The sequence below is a fragment of the Cydia amplana genome, chromosome Z (assembly GCF_948474715.1).
Source record: "Cydia amplana chromosome Z, ilCydAmpl1.1, whole genome shotgun sequence".
Taxonomy (NCBI): Eukaryota; Metazoa; Arthropoda; class Insecta; order Lepidoptera; family Tortricidae; genus Cydia; species Cydia amplana.
This window is the reverse complement of record NC_086096.1, coordinates 36686632-36704910: the sequence shown is the minus strand read 5'-3', so window position 1 is coordinate 36704910 and position 18279 is coordinate 36686632. Positions and strand designations below refer to the sequence as shown.

Sequence of the window (18279 nt, the reverse complement as noted above, 5' to 3'; positions counted from 1 at the left end):
TTTTTTTTTTAATTTACGTGATGAGTGAATTTTCTACATGCCATTCGGAACATAAGTACTTACTTACTCGTACCTATTTAGAATTTTGTTTTAGTCAGTATCAGTACATTTACAAACATTTTGCTTAAATGACGTTACTAAGGGCAAAATTAGATTAAATAAGCAATTAGCGTTTAATTGTTTTTTATTACTATTTTAACTGCCCTATAAGTTATTTAGACGCATTTGCATGGCAACCTGCTACCTACTATATATTTTTTCATATTTTTGTAATATTTTTTATATCAATTGCAGTTGCCCCTGTGGAAAAAGGGAATTATACAGACCAATTCGTATTTAATAAATATCTATTAGACATTAATACAGACCTGTTATTACTTAAATCTATAGGTACTTACCTATTTGCTATCTTGAACATTTATCAGCATCATCGGCATATACTATCTATAGATTTAAACCGCTTGCTGTTAATACCTACCTAGTACTTAGATTGCTGTTAATACCTACCTAGTACTTAGGTATTGGTATAGGTACTATAGGTATCTAATTTAATAATACTTAATAAAAATACTCGTTGTAAATGGTTGTAATAAAGATGACTCGTTGACGCAATATATCATCATTAATTACGTCACACGTTTAGGGGTAGGGAAGGGGTCAAGAAAATGTGACATGTTGTGACATGGGGGAGGGGGGAGTCACAAACATTGTGATGTCACTTTAACTTCATCAGTAACCAAAAATTAATTTATATTTTTTTATTCGCTGTACAGTTAAATAATGAGATTTTGGATGTAACTTTCGTTGTGTTATAAAATTACTAATATTTATATATTAAAAATATTATTTTATAAAAAAATAATGCCGAGTTAATATTGTCGATTTCGTTGAAAACAAAATTGCCTAAAATGTGACGTCACACCAGGGGGGGAGGAGTTTGCAAAATGTGGCCATGTGTGACAAGGAGGGGGGGAGGGGTAAAAAAACCTAGAAATTCGTGTGACGTAATTAATGGATGATCCCTTAGCCCTCACATCTGTACTGTAATAATACGGCATCTGTGGGAGGTAGTCTGGCCACGGCTCGCAACTATCATATGATATGACATATCGTAAGCGGTTTGTCCTATTAGCTGCATTTTCTTTTTCAACATAAAGTCTTAAAGGATGACTCACGTTAGACCGGGCCGTGTCCGGGCCGGAGCTTCCGGCGCTTCGTTTACTATGGAAAGGATCACGTGATCACCTGTCATAGAAAAGTAAGCACCGGAAGCTCCGGTCCGGACACGACCCGGTCTAACGTGAGTCACCCTTACCGCGTAAGTACCGGAAAACGCTGCGTGTGGGAAGGCCGTGGGAAGGCCTCTAACTAAACATGGTGGACCGACGATCTAGCTAGAATAGCAGGGAAATCTGATTGACCTGGGGTCCGTGTTTCACCAGCATTAGGCGTTTTTCGTCCATGTACCCACATGTAGGTACATGTACACATTTGCGTAATGCATCGCAATCATAATGTTTTTTGTGTTTAGTTTGAAAATATTTTTTTGTAATATGTATGCTAGTTTTAAGGTATTTATGTATGGGCCACTAGTTGCCTGAAATAAAGATTTCATTCACTCATTCATTTACCTAGGGATGTAACGATACCGATACCGATACGATATATCGGCCGATATAATCGGCAGACCGATATATCGGCATCGACGATTTAAATACACCCGATATCATAACAAAATGTAAACAACACACAGTAAGGGGCAAGAATATTCTTTACCTCAATTTTAACTTGATGTGTCAAAACTTACGTACGTAAGTTAGTAAAACTTACTACCGTATCCATAGTAAACGATGGATTACTTACTCAACGTAACAATGAAGCTGCTATAATCGTGCTATTTTGCTAATAGGAATATATTTTTCTTTATTTTTATTTTTCAGTTTTTCACACTTCTTAAAATCGAGTGTCTATTAAACATAAGTATGTTTTATGCATATAAAGGATATAATTCTTTATTTATTTGATTTATTAACTAACTACCAGGCTATCGATATCGGTATCGGTATCGGTATCGCCGATTATTTACTTTTAATATCGGTATCGGTATCGTATCGGCAAAATCATGTATCGTTACATCCCTACATTTACCTATATGCCAATTATTATTTTTTTGCTAAAGACGCGTTTTTAACGTTGTCCCTTCCGAATTCTTCTTTAGCCGGTTTACTTTACTTTACTTTCAATATCGACCAGCAATAACTACTTTCTTGACACATAACACTTTCCGGTCACAGTAACAGGATATGGCCAAGTCACAGCAAAAAGGTCCCATTTAGTACTGGAATCCCGTTAGATAGAACCTTGTGGAAATTAAGTTGTGTGGCGGTCAGGTTGGTCGTTTTGCGCGCGTTGGTGAGTCTAATTCTGGGCTATAACCGGGCATTTCTCTCTGTCACTCTAATTACGCCTTCATTGGAGTAAAAGAGAAAGATCGCAGTAATTTGCGAATATAGTATTTCGCGGTAGCCCCTCTAGCGTGTCTGTTTGCGATTCTGTTTAGGACAGAAACTGAATTGCTAAGGGACGGAGTTATGCGACATATATAGCTCCGTCCTTTAGCAATACAGTTTAGGTCAATCAGAATCGCAATAAGGACATCATGGTAAGGCCCCAGGCGGCCTAGCCAAGGTGACACCGATTGTCAGCTTCGCCATCGAATCGCTTTGAGTGTCTCTATCACTCTTCCATATAGGGTTGCCAGATGGTCGGGATTCGGCGGGATTCTCCCGATTTTTAGCATGTGTTCCCGATTCCCGACAAAGTGAAAATTGTCCCGAAAAACAGCATCACGTTATAAAACAATAATTTCAAGTTCCGAACTGTCGTCGAGCGAGCCAGCGACCCGCGTAGAACCCGTCAGCGCGCGCGCGGGGCGCGCGTGCCGAGATTGGGCAGAGCAGCTGACGTAGTGCCAATGCCAATGATGTAAAATATCGTTGTTTTTAATACAATTAATTTAATTTGAATGGTTTTTTTCCCGACTTAAGGCCCTAAATCCCGAAAAGTTGATATTTTTTCCCGATAATAGCGCCTTTCGATCTGGCAACCCTATCCATATTAGTGTGACAGTGACAGTTGCGTTTCGTTCGCTACGTAGCGTTAGCGATTGGCATGTTGTCTACGGGGCCAGTAGTTCTTGAGTTTATTACGAACATACATATTTAACAGCTGCTTCCCAAATTCCTTTGAAACTAGGAGAGTAGGGTAGAGAAAAAAATGAATTTAGAGGCTGTGCGGAAAGAGAAGAGTCGTGGAATGTATGGGGTCCAATACATTCCACGACTCTTCTCTTTCCGCACAGACTCTGTGTTCCTAATTGCCACATTCCAATTTGCTTTTCCCTAAAATACGAGTGATATATCCGTGGATACAGCAACACATACAGAACAGTGCAAACATTTCACATAAATAATTAGCGTACAGGTAATTCACCTAAAGTAACGGTTCTTTTCGCAAAAAACATATATCACAACCTTATCTCAACGACATAAAGCTCAAAACTGTTCACTTATTTACGTCCGTGACTGATAAGTTAGTTTTCAACGGTACGATTTGGCAATAGTGTGTGTCAAACGATATAGTACTTTGCTTGGTTATTGTTACAGTTTAATTTTGAATGGCATGTGTGTTGCATCATAGCGTTTCACCTAGTGTTTCACCTCATATGGACGCTATACAATAGGCGTATTCAGTGTGATACCAATAAAGGTACGGTCAAGGAATTTAATTTCAGTACCATTTAGTACCTTGTCACAGTGACAATAGTATGAGGTCCCTAGCGACTTTCAAATTGACTGTTACTGTGACAAGGTACCTACTGTGGCGCATTCCATAAAAAAGTCTACTTTGTCGAAGTCTTCGTCATCATCTTCCTCGCGTTGTCCCGGCATTTTGCCACGGCTCATGGGACCCTGGGGTCCGCTTGGCAACTAATCCCAGGAATTTTTACGGAAGTGACTGCCATCTGACCCTTCAACCCCGAGGGTAAACTAGGCCTTTATTAATCATTCCTATGACCTATCTGTCCCCGCCTAAAGCCTATCACAGACGGAGGTATAATAAATCGGCATATAATGTAAGATACGGCATCTGCCGATATCTTTTACGTGCTACTTATTTGAGAGAGTATATATTTCAAATGGTAGGTAATTAGGTATCGTACGATATCTTATCCCAAGGCATTTGCAGATTTATCTGTCTCACGGAGACGGCCCTACCCGGTCTAACGTAAGTCATCCTTAATGTATGGCGGCGTTCACGTGGAGCGGGAACAAATGGGAATACACCAATAAAATGTCTATTAAAGTAATAACAGAGCGCATCCCAAAGCTGTTTTCATTCGTACCGTCTTTTTAGGGCTCCGTACCCAAAGGGTAAAAACGGGACCCTATTACTAAGACTCCACTGTCCGTCTGTCTGTCACCAGGCTGTATCTCATGAGCCGTGGTGGCTATACAATTGAAATGTCCACAGATGACGTAATTCTGTTGCCGCTATATCAACAAATACCTACTAAAAAGTACGGAACCCTCGGTGGGCGAGTCCGACTCGCACTTGTCCAGTTTTTTTTAAATCAAAAAATGTTTCAAATACCAAGGTCTTTACAAGATGGCGCCTCACGTTTTGTCCAGCTGACTGAGCACCAAGGATTTTATTACCTTAAAATCGTGCGATAAAAATCGGAGAAAAACTTGTTCCGTCACGAGCGAGGCTGTTGTTATCGTTTACCGAGGTTTCACTGTTAAAACCAGTGTAAGTGTAACCTTATTAGATTAGAAACAAATAGTTTCAGTACCTATATGCCAACGAGTTTGACACTGACATATGTATTCGCTAAAGTATAAAATCTTTGTACTTTCTATAGATACAATATGCCATGCCTACGATCGACGGATAGAGACACGCTAGCCAATATGTCAGTGTCAAACTTAGTAAGACTACAGGTTTAATGCATGTGCTATATAGCAAAATGTCACTTTTTGAGGGTCGTTGCATAGAAAATAACGCTTTATCGCACACGCATGCGGAAATAGTCGATTAGATTATAAAACAAGGGCATTGGTAATTTTTAGGGTTCCGTATCCAAAGGGTAAAAACAGGACCCTATTACTAAGACTTCGCTGTCCGACTGTCTGTTTGTCTGTCTGTCCGTCTGTCGCTTTGTGTCTCTCTATCACTCTTGCATATTAGTGCGACAGTGACAGTTGCGTTACGTTCGCACATACGTCTGACATCGTAATATATTTAAATTAGTTTAAAAATTGGCCTTCAATTCATTAGTACCAATTTATTGAGAGTTACTTGTTATTTAATTACGTATGTCCCTTTCTAAACGAAATACCTAACGGCCGCAAATTTTCGCTAACCGCAAATGGACACCATGTTTTATTATTGACGTTATTTTGAAAGGTCTTCTATTTCATCGCTTATTCCTTTCAAGTGTTAAGTCATATTGTAATTTGATCGTTAAAAAAAGTTACTTTTATTTAAAACCTTCTTAAATCATACTTTTACTTACCAAAAATAAAATGCTACAAAAGGACACCTAGGCTCCCTGAAATATGCCGCGCGAATGATTAAAAACATGTGAGTGAAACCGTAAAATTAGCCTAAAATCAAATACTTTTGAATAAAAAAGTTATCCAAACGTAAAAATATAACTTATAGCCTTAAGATGTATACAAATATATATACAGATGTAGTGCTTAATTATTTACCATCGTATTTTCACGGAAACGTACGAACGTGTGTTGCTATTTAAGACATTCTCGATACAAAAAGTACTGAGGTTGACTGAAGTAGCACGACACATAGGTACGAACATTTACCGAGAAAATACGATGGAAAACAATTGGGCCATTTTATTTAAAGTTGTCCCCTACACTTTTTTTTTCAAAATTGGGATTTTTTTATGTTATTGCTACTCAGAATCATGAGCTCTTTTGATCCTAATAGGAGAAAAAAAGTGTCCCAAGATTCCCATACTTTTTTCGATCTTTCCATTCCGAAACCGCCATACAAATCTATGAAAAAATGGTAATGGAATGGGGAAAAAACCATGGGACACCTTTTTTCTCATATTAGGATAGAAAGAGCTCGTGATTCTGAGTAGAAATAACATATAAATTGACAAATTTAAAAAAAAGGGTAGGGGACAACTTTAAATAAAATGGGTCAATTATGCACTACATCTGTATAATACGACGAGATCTCAAGATTCTATTTATCCAGGTTTCATTATTATTCAGTACTCAGTCAGTACAAAATAAACAGCGAATAAATAGTTAACTTCGCACTATGATGTCAGGTCAACAGGGCATTCAAAAATCAACCTTAACACCAAGCAATAACGTTAAAACTCCCACAATAGCCTTTCAAAAGAAGCTTTATCAACAATTATAGCGAACAAAGTTAAATATGCGGTTCAGGAAAAAAATATTAAGTTTGTCTTGTATGGGATACGTAAAAGTTACAGCCGCATTTTATAATTTGGTGTTAAAGTAACCTTGTGATTCTAAGTAAGCAGTTAGGTGTTATGCCTTATTGCGTAAACGCGTACTTTAGTTTATTTATTATGATTTATTTGAATTTTAAATACTGTTTTGTGTTATGATCGTCAAGAATCGGTAAGCTTTTTGTACTTTTAAATCTAAAGGGGCCCGACGATTACCAGTCCGTCAGTTGTTCGGAGCTATCAACTTTTTGTTCTAACTGACAGGCCGATACCGTCCGGCGGACTGTTAATCAGTGGGCCCCTTTAAGAGTGATTTTTCCTTTAAAGGTAACTCTTCACACTGTGCGAGCTACCTACCATGCGAGTGGAGCTACCAATGAACTTTTGCGGAGTTAACAAGCGATGTAAGTAGGTACCTACTTGAGATTGTATAGGAGTGTACCTATTATTGGTCCTTGGTCCAATCGAATTGATTTCGTAGGTATATAAACAGATACAGAGCAAACCTTATTCATGTTGGCCATACTTACTAGTATGAACTCTGCTATGCACCTTTAGTTGCCTAAGTAGATGCTGAACAAGAAAAAGAGCAACTAAACAAATTGATTAGGTACTTATTATATGTTATAAGTAATCAATTTAAGTAGTTATAGGTAGTAGAGATAAAATTAAAATGTAGTATGATTACGATTAGCCTTACAAAGTATTTTACAAAAGTCTAACATATACAATAAAAAATAATTATAAATATTTTCAACCTACCTTACCTATGGAATAAACGATTATAAATTATATTTTACAAAAAATAGTCTTGAGTATTGTATCAAAAATCGATTACAAGGAAAATCGATAACATTTGTGTCATTTTCAACCAAAAGGGTAGGTACTTATTCTGGGTTGTCAATACGGCGCTATTTTCACAATGCTTCCATTTGAAATAAACCTTATCGACAACCGACAATGTGGTACCTCTTGGTTGAAAACGTCACATTTCTTCCTCACCTGTCCGACGTTCTATCTCTGAAAATGCACCGCCGCCTACCGCCCACCGCCTCGTTCCTAACCAATCTCGACCTTAGCCCAACTTGTTAAAGTCGTATTTAGATCGCAGCTAGTTTGTGCAACCTACTTACAATATCTAGGAAAGATACAGTGTGTCATATCGAGGTAAACGCGGCAGTGCTATCATGCCAGTATCGTCCTAGCCCTGGAACGATACGCCCGCCATATCCTCACACCATCACTTAAAAAAAAAACTCCGACCAAAGAGTTTTGAAATTCGAATCGCCGCATCTGGAATTCTGGACTTCAGTGCGCCGCGTTGATTATCGATATTGTCGAATCTCGAGTTCGCTTTCGCGTTTTCGTCGCGAAGTTTCGCCAGACTTTGTCGTTTCGAAGTTCTTTTGAGTTTGGAACGCTCCGGTCTTCGCGCGTTTCGTCTACGGTAAGTATTTTGGGCGATATTTTTGTTCAAAACGTTTTTTGTCTTAGAATTTACTTTTTTGGGGCTGTCTTAAAGCCTGACCATGATCATTGTCAAGAGGGCGCTGTTATTCTGATGTATAGGGTGACAGTTCAGTATCATCATCATCATCATCTCAACCGAAAGACATGTGCTACAAAATAGTTCGAGTGAATTTCCGCAACATGGCGCGTGATCATATATTCCTGGTCAGGCTTTACTTTTGTTTTACTGTTTCATTCTGGTATAAATCTTCATTTTTCTACGGAAAATTATTAAATGGTGGGACGCACACGTATCTCTCTGTTTTACCTTAATGTTCACTGGTAGAGTCTCTGACAAAGGTATTATCTACGGTAGAGAATACCTTTGGCATTAAGTCCATCTTATGTATTATAGGGTTTTCCTTTGGAGCACATAGAAATCCTAAAAAGTGCATACCTACTTAAAACCGACCTACCGAAAAGGGCAATTTGGGATATATTTTTTGTCAGTAAATGAATATAAGTCAGAAAATCCCAAAAAGTAAGTTCTGAAACATTTTGAAAGTACAGGGAGAATTTTTTAAGTACAAGTTTTCAAGTACTTAGAAAAAGTCTCCAGTCGTTCTTTTGATACTTGTAGGGGATACTGGGGCCACTTGATCCTAGAGGTGACTTAGTTACCTAAATCGGTTCCTTATAGGATAGTTATTTTTATTTATTGGCGATTAATTATGTTTTTATAATTTTATTTAGGTGACCACAAGGTTTTATTTAGGATCAAGTCTCCGAAGTATCTCCTATAATAATTTTAAAATATAAGTATAAATATATGTAGGACTATTTCTGTAAGTCTGGCAGCTCGGCGATTTATCGTATTTAATAATCGTGTCACTTGTTATTATTAATATTGTATTACAACGTGCTCAGCGAATTAAAAATAAATATTGCTAACAAACATGTTATGTAAAAATGTGCAACCGTGTAAGAAAATGTAATATTACGGACACATCATGGCTTAAATTAATTCATTAAAATTTGCAGGTTACATTTGAATCCCAGAAAATACATTTACATACAGTACATACTTTTCCGCACTAGTGCGTAAAATAGCACTTTTCGTGCGTATGTCGAAACTTTAAAGTGCCATATGTACTGTAAAACGTTGTTCGAAATACGTGCGAATAGGTAATTCGCAACTCGTGTCGATTTAAAACACTCCCTTCGGTCGTGTTTTAATTTATCGCCACTCGTTTCGAATTTCCTCTTTTTCGCACTTGTATCGAAAATAACTATTACTTGTGGCTCTCTAGTTTTTTAAACAATGTCGTGTAATTGATCACCAAAGAGACTTAAAGATTTTAACACATCAATAAATCACTAAACTTTATTGATTTCCTCAATTTTTATCAAAAATACAGTAATATTTTAACTAGAAAATTGTAATAATTAATTAAAAAGCAGAAATGAATATTCGTTCCGTCATTAACCCTTTACCAGGCTAAGGGATATATATTTCCCACATACGGCACTCCAAACACGTGTTCTATTTTCGATGAGTAAGACTGACATTCGATTGGCATTTTTAAACTGTCAGCCTGGTAAAGGGTTTATACATTATTTTCAATCTATTTTCGGGTGTAAGAATTTCGAATAATCATGTATAAAAGAATTCACATACCTACTCTTTGAATGGAAGATTGTTCTAGAAATATGAATGCTAATTTGTAATTTATTCGTATGACGTTATGCTTGTCTACAAGTATTTTCCGTAACAAATCTAAGATTAATATTTGTACTTAGCACAAATTGAAGCGAGAAAAAACTATTTCAAATTATTCTAATTATATAAGACATTCAAAACAACAGGTAGACCAACGGAAACTAGTACCAGACATCGATATATGTTAGGTACTTAAATTTTCATGTGATTCATGTCAAATTTCATGTTATTTCAGAAAGTCGTTTTAAAATGAGAGCGTAATATCGATTATTTGGAATAAAATACATAAAATATGTTTTTTAACGCTATACATACTTAAAAGTTTCTATGAATAATCGTCATCTTGCCACGCAGGTGTGGGCAAAAGGCGCAAAAGCTTGTCACTACACCTGTCTGTCTCTTTGTGTGTATGTTTGTTCGCGATAAACTCAAAACTACTGAATGCATTTTCATGTGGTTTTCACCTATTAATAGAATGATTCTTGAGGAAGGTTTAAGTGCATGATTTGTTAAGGTTTCGCCTAACCCGTGCGAAGCCGGGGCGGGTCGCTAGTTTTAAATAAAATAGACCTTACAATGGCGACCCATACAAAATGAATCGTAGGCTAATATTAGTGTAATATCGTTCCAGAAGTTGAACAACCAACGGACCTCAACTAATAATGCACTAACGATGCGCGTTTTGACATATTCGTTTTGTGACATTATGAATGGTAGGGGAGCGCGAGGGGGGATTTTTATAGTACTCGAGTGTCAGATTAAGATAAAATATGATATGAGCAAAGAGAATTTGAAATAGAGGCGTACTGTCAAAGTATATGTAGCCACAGTAAATTTACTGCCATCTTTCGACAGAAGATTAAAACTGTTAGAACGCCATTTGACTTTGACCCTTATTCTTTCACTCATTTGTGTTAACTTGTTAAATATTAAAATTAACGCCATCTACACGACAGTAGGATAAAGTGCAATATTTTCGAGAGATGGCGCCATAACCTTACTGTGGCTACATAATTCACCATGACAGTGACTCTCTATAACACTCTATTCTCTTTGATATTTGAGTGATACTTTGCTACTGGGGATTGGGGTAAAAAAATCGTTAAGTAGATTGCGGATTAGGTCATTTAGATCCATTCAAGTTAAGTTGTGCTATTACCATCTGACAATTATCTGTACGCATTTACTTAATCTGACGGTTAGGTATAACATGTGGAAATCGGGTTACGAAATTGTTCATTAGTTTAGTACGTACAACTAGAAATATAATACCTAAGTACCTATCCATTTACTTGATGCTAAAACTTTTATTAATCCAAATCTATTAGCTATTTTTTTATTAGTTCTCTTCGAGTAAATTCGATATTATATTATTTTATACCTACATTAATACAATGAAAATTGCGTATTATACAAAATACAAATACCTAATCTAATACCTTTAAACGAGCAATTCTTGTTTATTTATTTATATATATATATATATATATATTTCGGGGATCTCGGAAACGGCTCTAACGATTTCGATGAAATTTACTATATGGGGGTTTTCGGGGGCGAGAAATCGATCTAGCTAGGTCTTATCTTTGGGAAAACGCGCATTTTCGAGTTTTTATATGTTTTCCGAGCGAAGCTCGGTCACCCAGATATTTGAATTAAATGGAATTGACATAAAAATAGCTCCAATGCCTTTCTATTTTATTTAAATAGCTTATATCAGTTTTTTTATTACTTGTTTTACAACAACGGACAAAGAAAATATTAAAAAATTAAAATGACCGTAAAAACCAATTTGTTATAAGTTATATTAAACAAATTGAATTGTATGCTAATATAGATGTAATATACGAAATAAAACAATTTTATTTGTTTCCCAGTTAAACTGAATTGTCGTAAAAAAAGTAAAATGGCATACAAATGTGGTGTATGGAAGTGTAAAGGTATCGCGAGTCACGGTGCGTGCCCGCGGATAATAGGCTGTGGACAGAGCCCGAACATACATACATACATACATAGGTATACGTAGAGGAGAGTGGGGCGAAGAGTATCTAAAACAAATTAACCTCTAGTCGCTTAGAGACCTATAAAAAGGTCTCCTCCTGTTCCATTCTAATTTGAATCTTTGTTTTGACAAATCAAAATTGCATTACTGTTATAAAACAAACTCCCCCGCCGCGTCTATCTGTTTGTGTGTTTGTATGTTCGCGTTATACTCATAAACTACTGAACGGATATTCATGCGGTTTTCACCTATCAATAGAGTGATTCTTGAGGAAGGTTTAAGTGTTTAATTAGTTAACCCGTGCGAAGCCGGGGCGGGACGCTAGTTCTATATAAAACCGAGAAGTGTCAGCCAGGGCTATAACCGCGAAAGTCGAAGTTCGTCAATTGCGGGCATTTTTCTCTGTCACTCTAATTACGTCTTAATGAGAGTAAAAGAGAAAGATCCCCGCAATTTGCGAATTTCGGTTTTCGCGGTAGGCCCCCAGTTTCCCCTTTTCGTAGGCGCGTATCGTACGCATATGGAACGGGTCATCACAATGGTTACTGTGGTTACGCAAAGTGGTTTCTCGGAGTGGGGGGAACCTAAAACCAGAGGCGCTACCACGAAAACCGAATTTCGCCAATTGCGGGCATTTTTCTCTGTCACTCTAATAACTCTAATTACGCCTTCATTGGAATAAAAGAGAAAGATCCCCGCAATTTGCGAAATTCGGTTTTCGCGGTAGCCCCTCAGAACAAAACACATCGTGGCTTGCAAATTTCGTCTCGAAGCTGGGTCTAATCGCGGGTCTTATAGCGCCATCTACATCAGCTGTCAAATTCGAAGCACGAAATTGTCTGAGCCTCAACACATCTGATATACCTAACCAATGAATCTAGCACCAGAGATGCGATTTATTTGAAATACTTCTATTTAAAATGCAAATACAAAATGCAAAATACCTATTTTGTATTTTGCATTTAAATGCCTTTTAGTAAAAACCATTTTGTATTTTATTTGAAATACTTTTCGAGACGTATTTTGCATTTTTAATATTCATTTCAAAATGCAAAATACTTTGTGATTAAGTTTAGCCAACATTACCAGTCAAACAAAATGAAATGAACGAATGACGCTTGTATTGCCGAATTTGACCGATAGAGGCGCCTGCTAGCGCCTGGCGCCAGCGCCAGGGGGCCGATTTTTGAAATTCGACCGCTCGATTTCGTGTATTTCGTTCAGTAATATCTCCACTACTAGGCATGTAAATTCTACTAATAGAATCAAAAACGAGTGGTCAATACCACTAAATTCACAATTTATATCGCTCGTATTTCAAAAATCAGCATCTCGCCGTTTTCCACCGATTTTCGAGTGACGAAATCGAGCGATCGAAATTCAAAAATCGGCCCCCTGGGCCCTATTTAATAAACGTTACAATTCGACAATTTTGTAAAAAAGTAACATATTTGTTAAATTTATGTACAAGTACTGTTTAATAAATCCTACAAATAAGTAAGAAGCTTACAAGTAAATAACTTACAATTATTACCATTACTAACATTGTTTAATGAACGTTTACATATGTAGAAAACACCTGTCGCTTTCAATTACAATATTGTACTTACAAAATTGCAATTGTGAAGTACAATTTACATAAAATGTAAGTTTTTTTCTACAAGTTCTTAATGAATGAGGGTAGACTTATTTGTTACTCATTAAGAAATTATTAAATTGGTTTACCTATTGAAATCATGGAGAACAACAACAACTCTAATATACGAGAACAAAGATATATTATTCGGCCGGTGACGCTTACTATTTTTAAGGATTTAAGCCATTTAAGGTTCTAGCGAAATTGGACATTCCATTGTAAATATTAGACAACCAATTTAAATAGTGTATAATAATATTCCATTAAATATTCTTTATTTAAATAGAACCCTAAATTGCTCGACAATAGCGGTACATACCTACTCGTACATCTAGGTATGTACTTATGTTGTGATTAAAGTATCTTGTTCAAGATCATGCCCTATTTTTAAAAGTAAATATTCGACGGTAGTCTTGCTCACCCGAAATTTTTCGTTGAACGAAAAATCCGTTACATCAAAAGTAAAATGTATCCTTTTACGAAAAATTCGCCGATTCCGTTGAATTACTCGTACATATTCGTTATCACTATCTTCACTATTACTGTCACTACTTGTTGTTAGAACCCTGTTTTTCTTATTCAGATCGTAAAGCACACTTCAAATCAAGTTTTGACACAGCATTAAACACCTGTCGTAATTATATTACAATTTACAAAATATGTAAACTTGTCAGTACAATTATGTGTTTAATAGAGTAAATTTCCATACAAAATTGTAAACAATCACCTGTAAGGTGAAAATGTTTATTAAACAGAATTATGTAAAATTGTACCTAAAATTATACAATTTTGTAAATTTTCCACTATGACAAATTTGTAACTTATAATTTTTATTAAACCGAAACATGTAGAGTTGTAACCTGTCAGGTACAATCTACAATTTACAATTTGTAATGTTTATTAAACAGGGCCCTGGTATTGTTAAAAAGCGTAATAAATAAAAACTGATGTTTTTTTTTCACTTTTTAACAATACCAGTCCAGTTGTTATTAATAAAAGAAAAGTGTAATAATAATAAAATAAGAACTAGATGCACAATCAACCGAAATAAATGGCCACACAAGTCACAAAATGGAGCCATGGCTCTCTTTTCGTTAGTCTAGTTTTTTACATTATTTTAAGTGAGTATTATTTCCTTTATTTATTTCTCTTCTTAGGTTGGTTTTTTACAATATGTATATAACATTAAAATATAAAAACACTTAAAAACAATATAAAAAATATTATAAACACATTATAAAAAACCTATAACCTAGGGTGCCGCCAGCAGCGAGGCAAGGCCCAAGCTGCCGGTGGTCAGGGCCGCAGAGAGAGGAACCGACGGTCTATTATTAATAACATAACAGAATTTATTGATACGCGTACTGATAAATATGACCAAAATGTCATGCATAAGGTGCCATGCCATGTTATTAGACGTTTTTGTTCGGCTCGGCATTGTGACTCTATTTCTCATGATAAATACCTAAAATTAATAAAAATATCTGAGATTTGGTCAAAAGGTATTTTATTTTGAAAAAGTATTTTGAAAATACCTATTTTGCATTTAGCATTTGAAATACAAAACGCAAAACTATTTGGTATTTTGCATTTGAAATAGTAAATCTGAAAAGTATTTTGCATTTTGTATTTAAATGCTTTTTTAAAACCATTTTGTACATCTCTGTCTAGCACTCATTTCTGACAAGATGGTTCTACATCAGCTGTCAAATTCGAAGCACGAAATTGTCTGAGCCTTAACATATTTGATATACCTAACCAATGAATCTAGCACTCATTTCTGGCAAGGTGGTTTGCTAAAATGCTCTAGTGCAAAAACGTACCACATTCTTTAGAACAACAATGACCCTCTTTCAGAGCATGAGAAATGAAAAATAATTATGCACTACATATGTGGACCCTTTCAGCCTCACATATGTATCTGTTGGTTTTTTCTTTCACATGTTTTATTAGGTAATGTATTTTGTAATAATTATAATGATGTGTTGTAATGTAATGATGTCTATTCTAAATGTGTTCAAAACGCGAGAGTTTAAGTGTTAAATTGCATGCATGTTCTTAAACCGTCTTAATGGAGTTTTAATAATGAATATTGAATTCCGAAATTCACTGTTCGAATAGTGAACCTAAAATAAACTTAATGCACCCTAAAAATAAATAAATGCAAAAATGTTTTCGTGTATTTTAAAGTTTTATTCCGAAACCGTGTACAGATTAAAACGATTCACGAATCTGCTCAAAATTAACTAAATTGCGTTAATCGTTTTGACAGTTCCAAAAAAGAAACTGATTTGATTGGTGGAAAAGTATCTTTATGATTAAATAAATTAACTAATTACGTCTTGTAGTGCGTTTATGAACAAGCAGGTTAGACATAAACATTACAACCATCTAGCTAGTGTAATAGTCTTAAACTAGCTAAGAAGCAATCATTTCAAGTATTTAGAGCCATCCGCCACGCTCAGGTGCGCGCCGTGTGAAGCGGGCCTAAGGCGGTGGGGCGGAACATCTTCTTCGGCTTACCATTACGTTTGTGGGCGCCCTAATTTCTGGTAGATCTTATCTAAATTGTGTACAAATACACGTATTGACGATGTAATGATGTTTAAATATTTAAAAGAACTTAACGCGGCATTACGAAAAGCGTAAAGTAAATAACCCTAAGTAATTTTTGGTAAATATTGTACATATTGTAAATGCTATACTGATTTATAAAGAAACTAGCGACTCTCCCCGGCTTTCCACGGATTACACGAAACCTTACCCAGTTTTACACCTAAACCTTCCTCAAGAATCACTCTATTGATAGGTGAAAACCACATGAAACACCGTTCAGTATTTTTTGTTTATCGCGGACATACATACACACAAATAGACAGACACGGGGGGGACTTTGTTTTATAAGGCTAAACCTTATGAGTTATGATTAATTGTTTTATTAGAAAATGCAATTCGCCTAATGAGGGCGCCACTGGGCGAACGATGGCCTCTTAAGAGCCCATCAACGTGCACACTAGTGCCAGTGCTAAAAAATCGTGATTATTTAAATTTAACGACAGGTATTTTAAAAAGGGGGCCGCTACGTACTGTATTTTGTATTTAAGTAGCTTTTGAAATATAATAGTTTTTACGTTGCTGGATTCGTCAATCTATGCGCCCAAAGTTAAAACGGCCGTTTTTGTTTTGAGTTCATAGATCGAATAATCAATTTTGATACGACACACTAAAATGGGATACTAAGTACCCATTTTTTTAAATCTCAATATTTTTGTATCTCACAAGATGTGCATAGTAGGGTTTGCTCCCGGTACTGAGTTTGTATGGCGAGAACCGGGAATTCCCGGGAATTCCCGGTTCTCGCCATACAAACTCAGTACCGGGAGCAAACCCTAGTGCATAGGTACTTCCTAATCTCAAAATGGCCTTGCCAAAAGCTAACGGCAACACTCTTAACTGTCCATCGGTGGACCTTATGCCTCTAGTAATAAGGTTTACGAACGGTCAGTTAACAGTGTGGGCGATGGTACAGTACAAGTACATACAGGGCTTATCTGTCCCGTGACTGTTTTTTTCCAACGTAATAATTAATCATCTTATCGTACCTTAGTAAAACAATCACCATCTTAACACACCAGTATTACTTGACATCCAAATATATAGTAATTCTTGACGATCAGAGCTCATGGTATTTTGGTAGCGGAATTTGCCTAGATAAGAATTTGCTCTAAGTTAGCGTTATCAGTGTACATTAGAAAAGCCCGTGACATACTAAGGCATGGTTTAGGTAATAATAGTTAAAACAGTTCAACTGGCGCTTAAAATTCGAGCACGCAAACTAGTTGATAAGTATGTCAATGCCTTTATCTTTATAACGTTACTAATAAGTACCTACAATATCCTCCTAAGGCGCAAGGTCCTACCTATAGTACCTATTCACTTCGATGTATTGAAACCATGTTAAATTGGAACAGAGTCGCTTTTTCTTTGTTTCGTTCAATTTTCAAACAACGCAAAATCAACTTTATTTCCTACAATTTAGGTTCAAATTTTGTTTCGTCTGTATGGCTATATCTACACTCCGCTCGCAATTTCAACGCCATTTTCGGTCCCTTGTCTTCTATATCAAAGACAGTCTGTAAATGTCTATAACTACCATCTTCTCTTTCTCTTATTGATAGTGGCGCGTCCAGACCTGACGCGCGTTCGGCAGGTCTGGACGCTCCACTATCAATCTACGTCAACCTGCGTCCACGCATTAATTACGTTATTTTTTTCAGTCGCATCCCGCCCGTCGGCCATAATGCACGCGCAGGCGGTGCTCGCGCTGGCCCTGTACGTGGCCGCCAACGTTCAGCGGGCGAGCGCGCAGGCGCCGGAGAAACGTGAGTACTTCTTATATGGACCTGCATTTGTACTTTGTACAGTCACATCTCGCCCCCGGCCATAATGCACGCGCAGGCGGTGCTCGCGCTGGCTCTGTATGTGGCCGCCAACGTTCAGCGGGCGAGCGTGCAAGCGCCGGAGAAACGTGAGCACTCCTCATATATGCATTTGTACAGTCACATCTCGCCCCTGGCCATAATGCACGCGCAGGTGGTGCTCGCGCTGGCCCTGTATGTGGCCGCCAGCGATCACGGCCGGGCCGGAGCTTCTGGTGCTTACTTTTCTATGACAAATGATAGGTGATCACGTGATAACTAAAACTAAGAAAACTAAGTTCCGGTCCGGTCACGGCCCGGTCTAACGTATGCGCCGGAGGAACGTGAGTACTCATATGAACCTGCATTTGTACAGTCACATCTCGCCCCGAAACTTTTAAACGCAAACGTTTTTTAATGTTATCAACGAATTTCACTCGCTCGAACTCGCACTGCTCAAAGAAATACTTAAACAAATTTAACCGTATTAAGTGAAAACATACATACAAATCGTTCGTGCTAAAATGCAATTTATGAATG

General features: G+C 36.8%; 1 protein-coding gene across 4 annotated transcripts in view; it reads left to right on the top strand.

Moving 5' to 3' along the window:
• LOC134661227 (prion-like-(Q/N-rich) domain-bearing protein 25) overlaps positions 1-18279 on the top strand; it is a 30950-nt gene that overhangs the window by 597 nt on the left and 12074 nt on the right. Inside the window, exons 2-3 of one of the 4 annotated variants that reach the window (XM_063517205.1) lie at positions 6842-6918; positions 17599-17703. In XM_063517205.1, coding sequence (XP_063373275.1) covers positions 6873-6918; positions 17599-17703 — 151 coding nt within the window. In that variant the 5' untranslated portion in view covers positions 6842-6872. Of the gene's footprint in view, positions 1-6841; positions 6919-7820; positions 7962-17598; positions 17704-17765; positions 17850-18279 lie in introns of those variants that run through there. The other 3 variants (XM_063517207.1, XM_063517206.1, XM_063517208.1) reach the window with 3 other exon arrangements.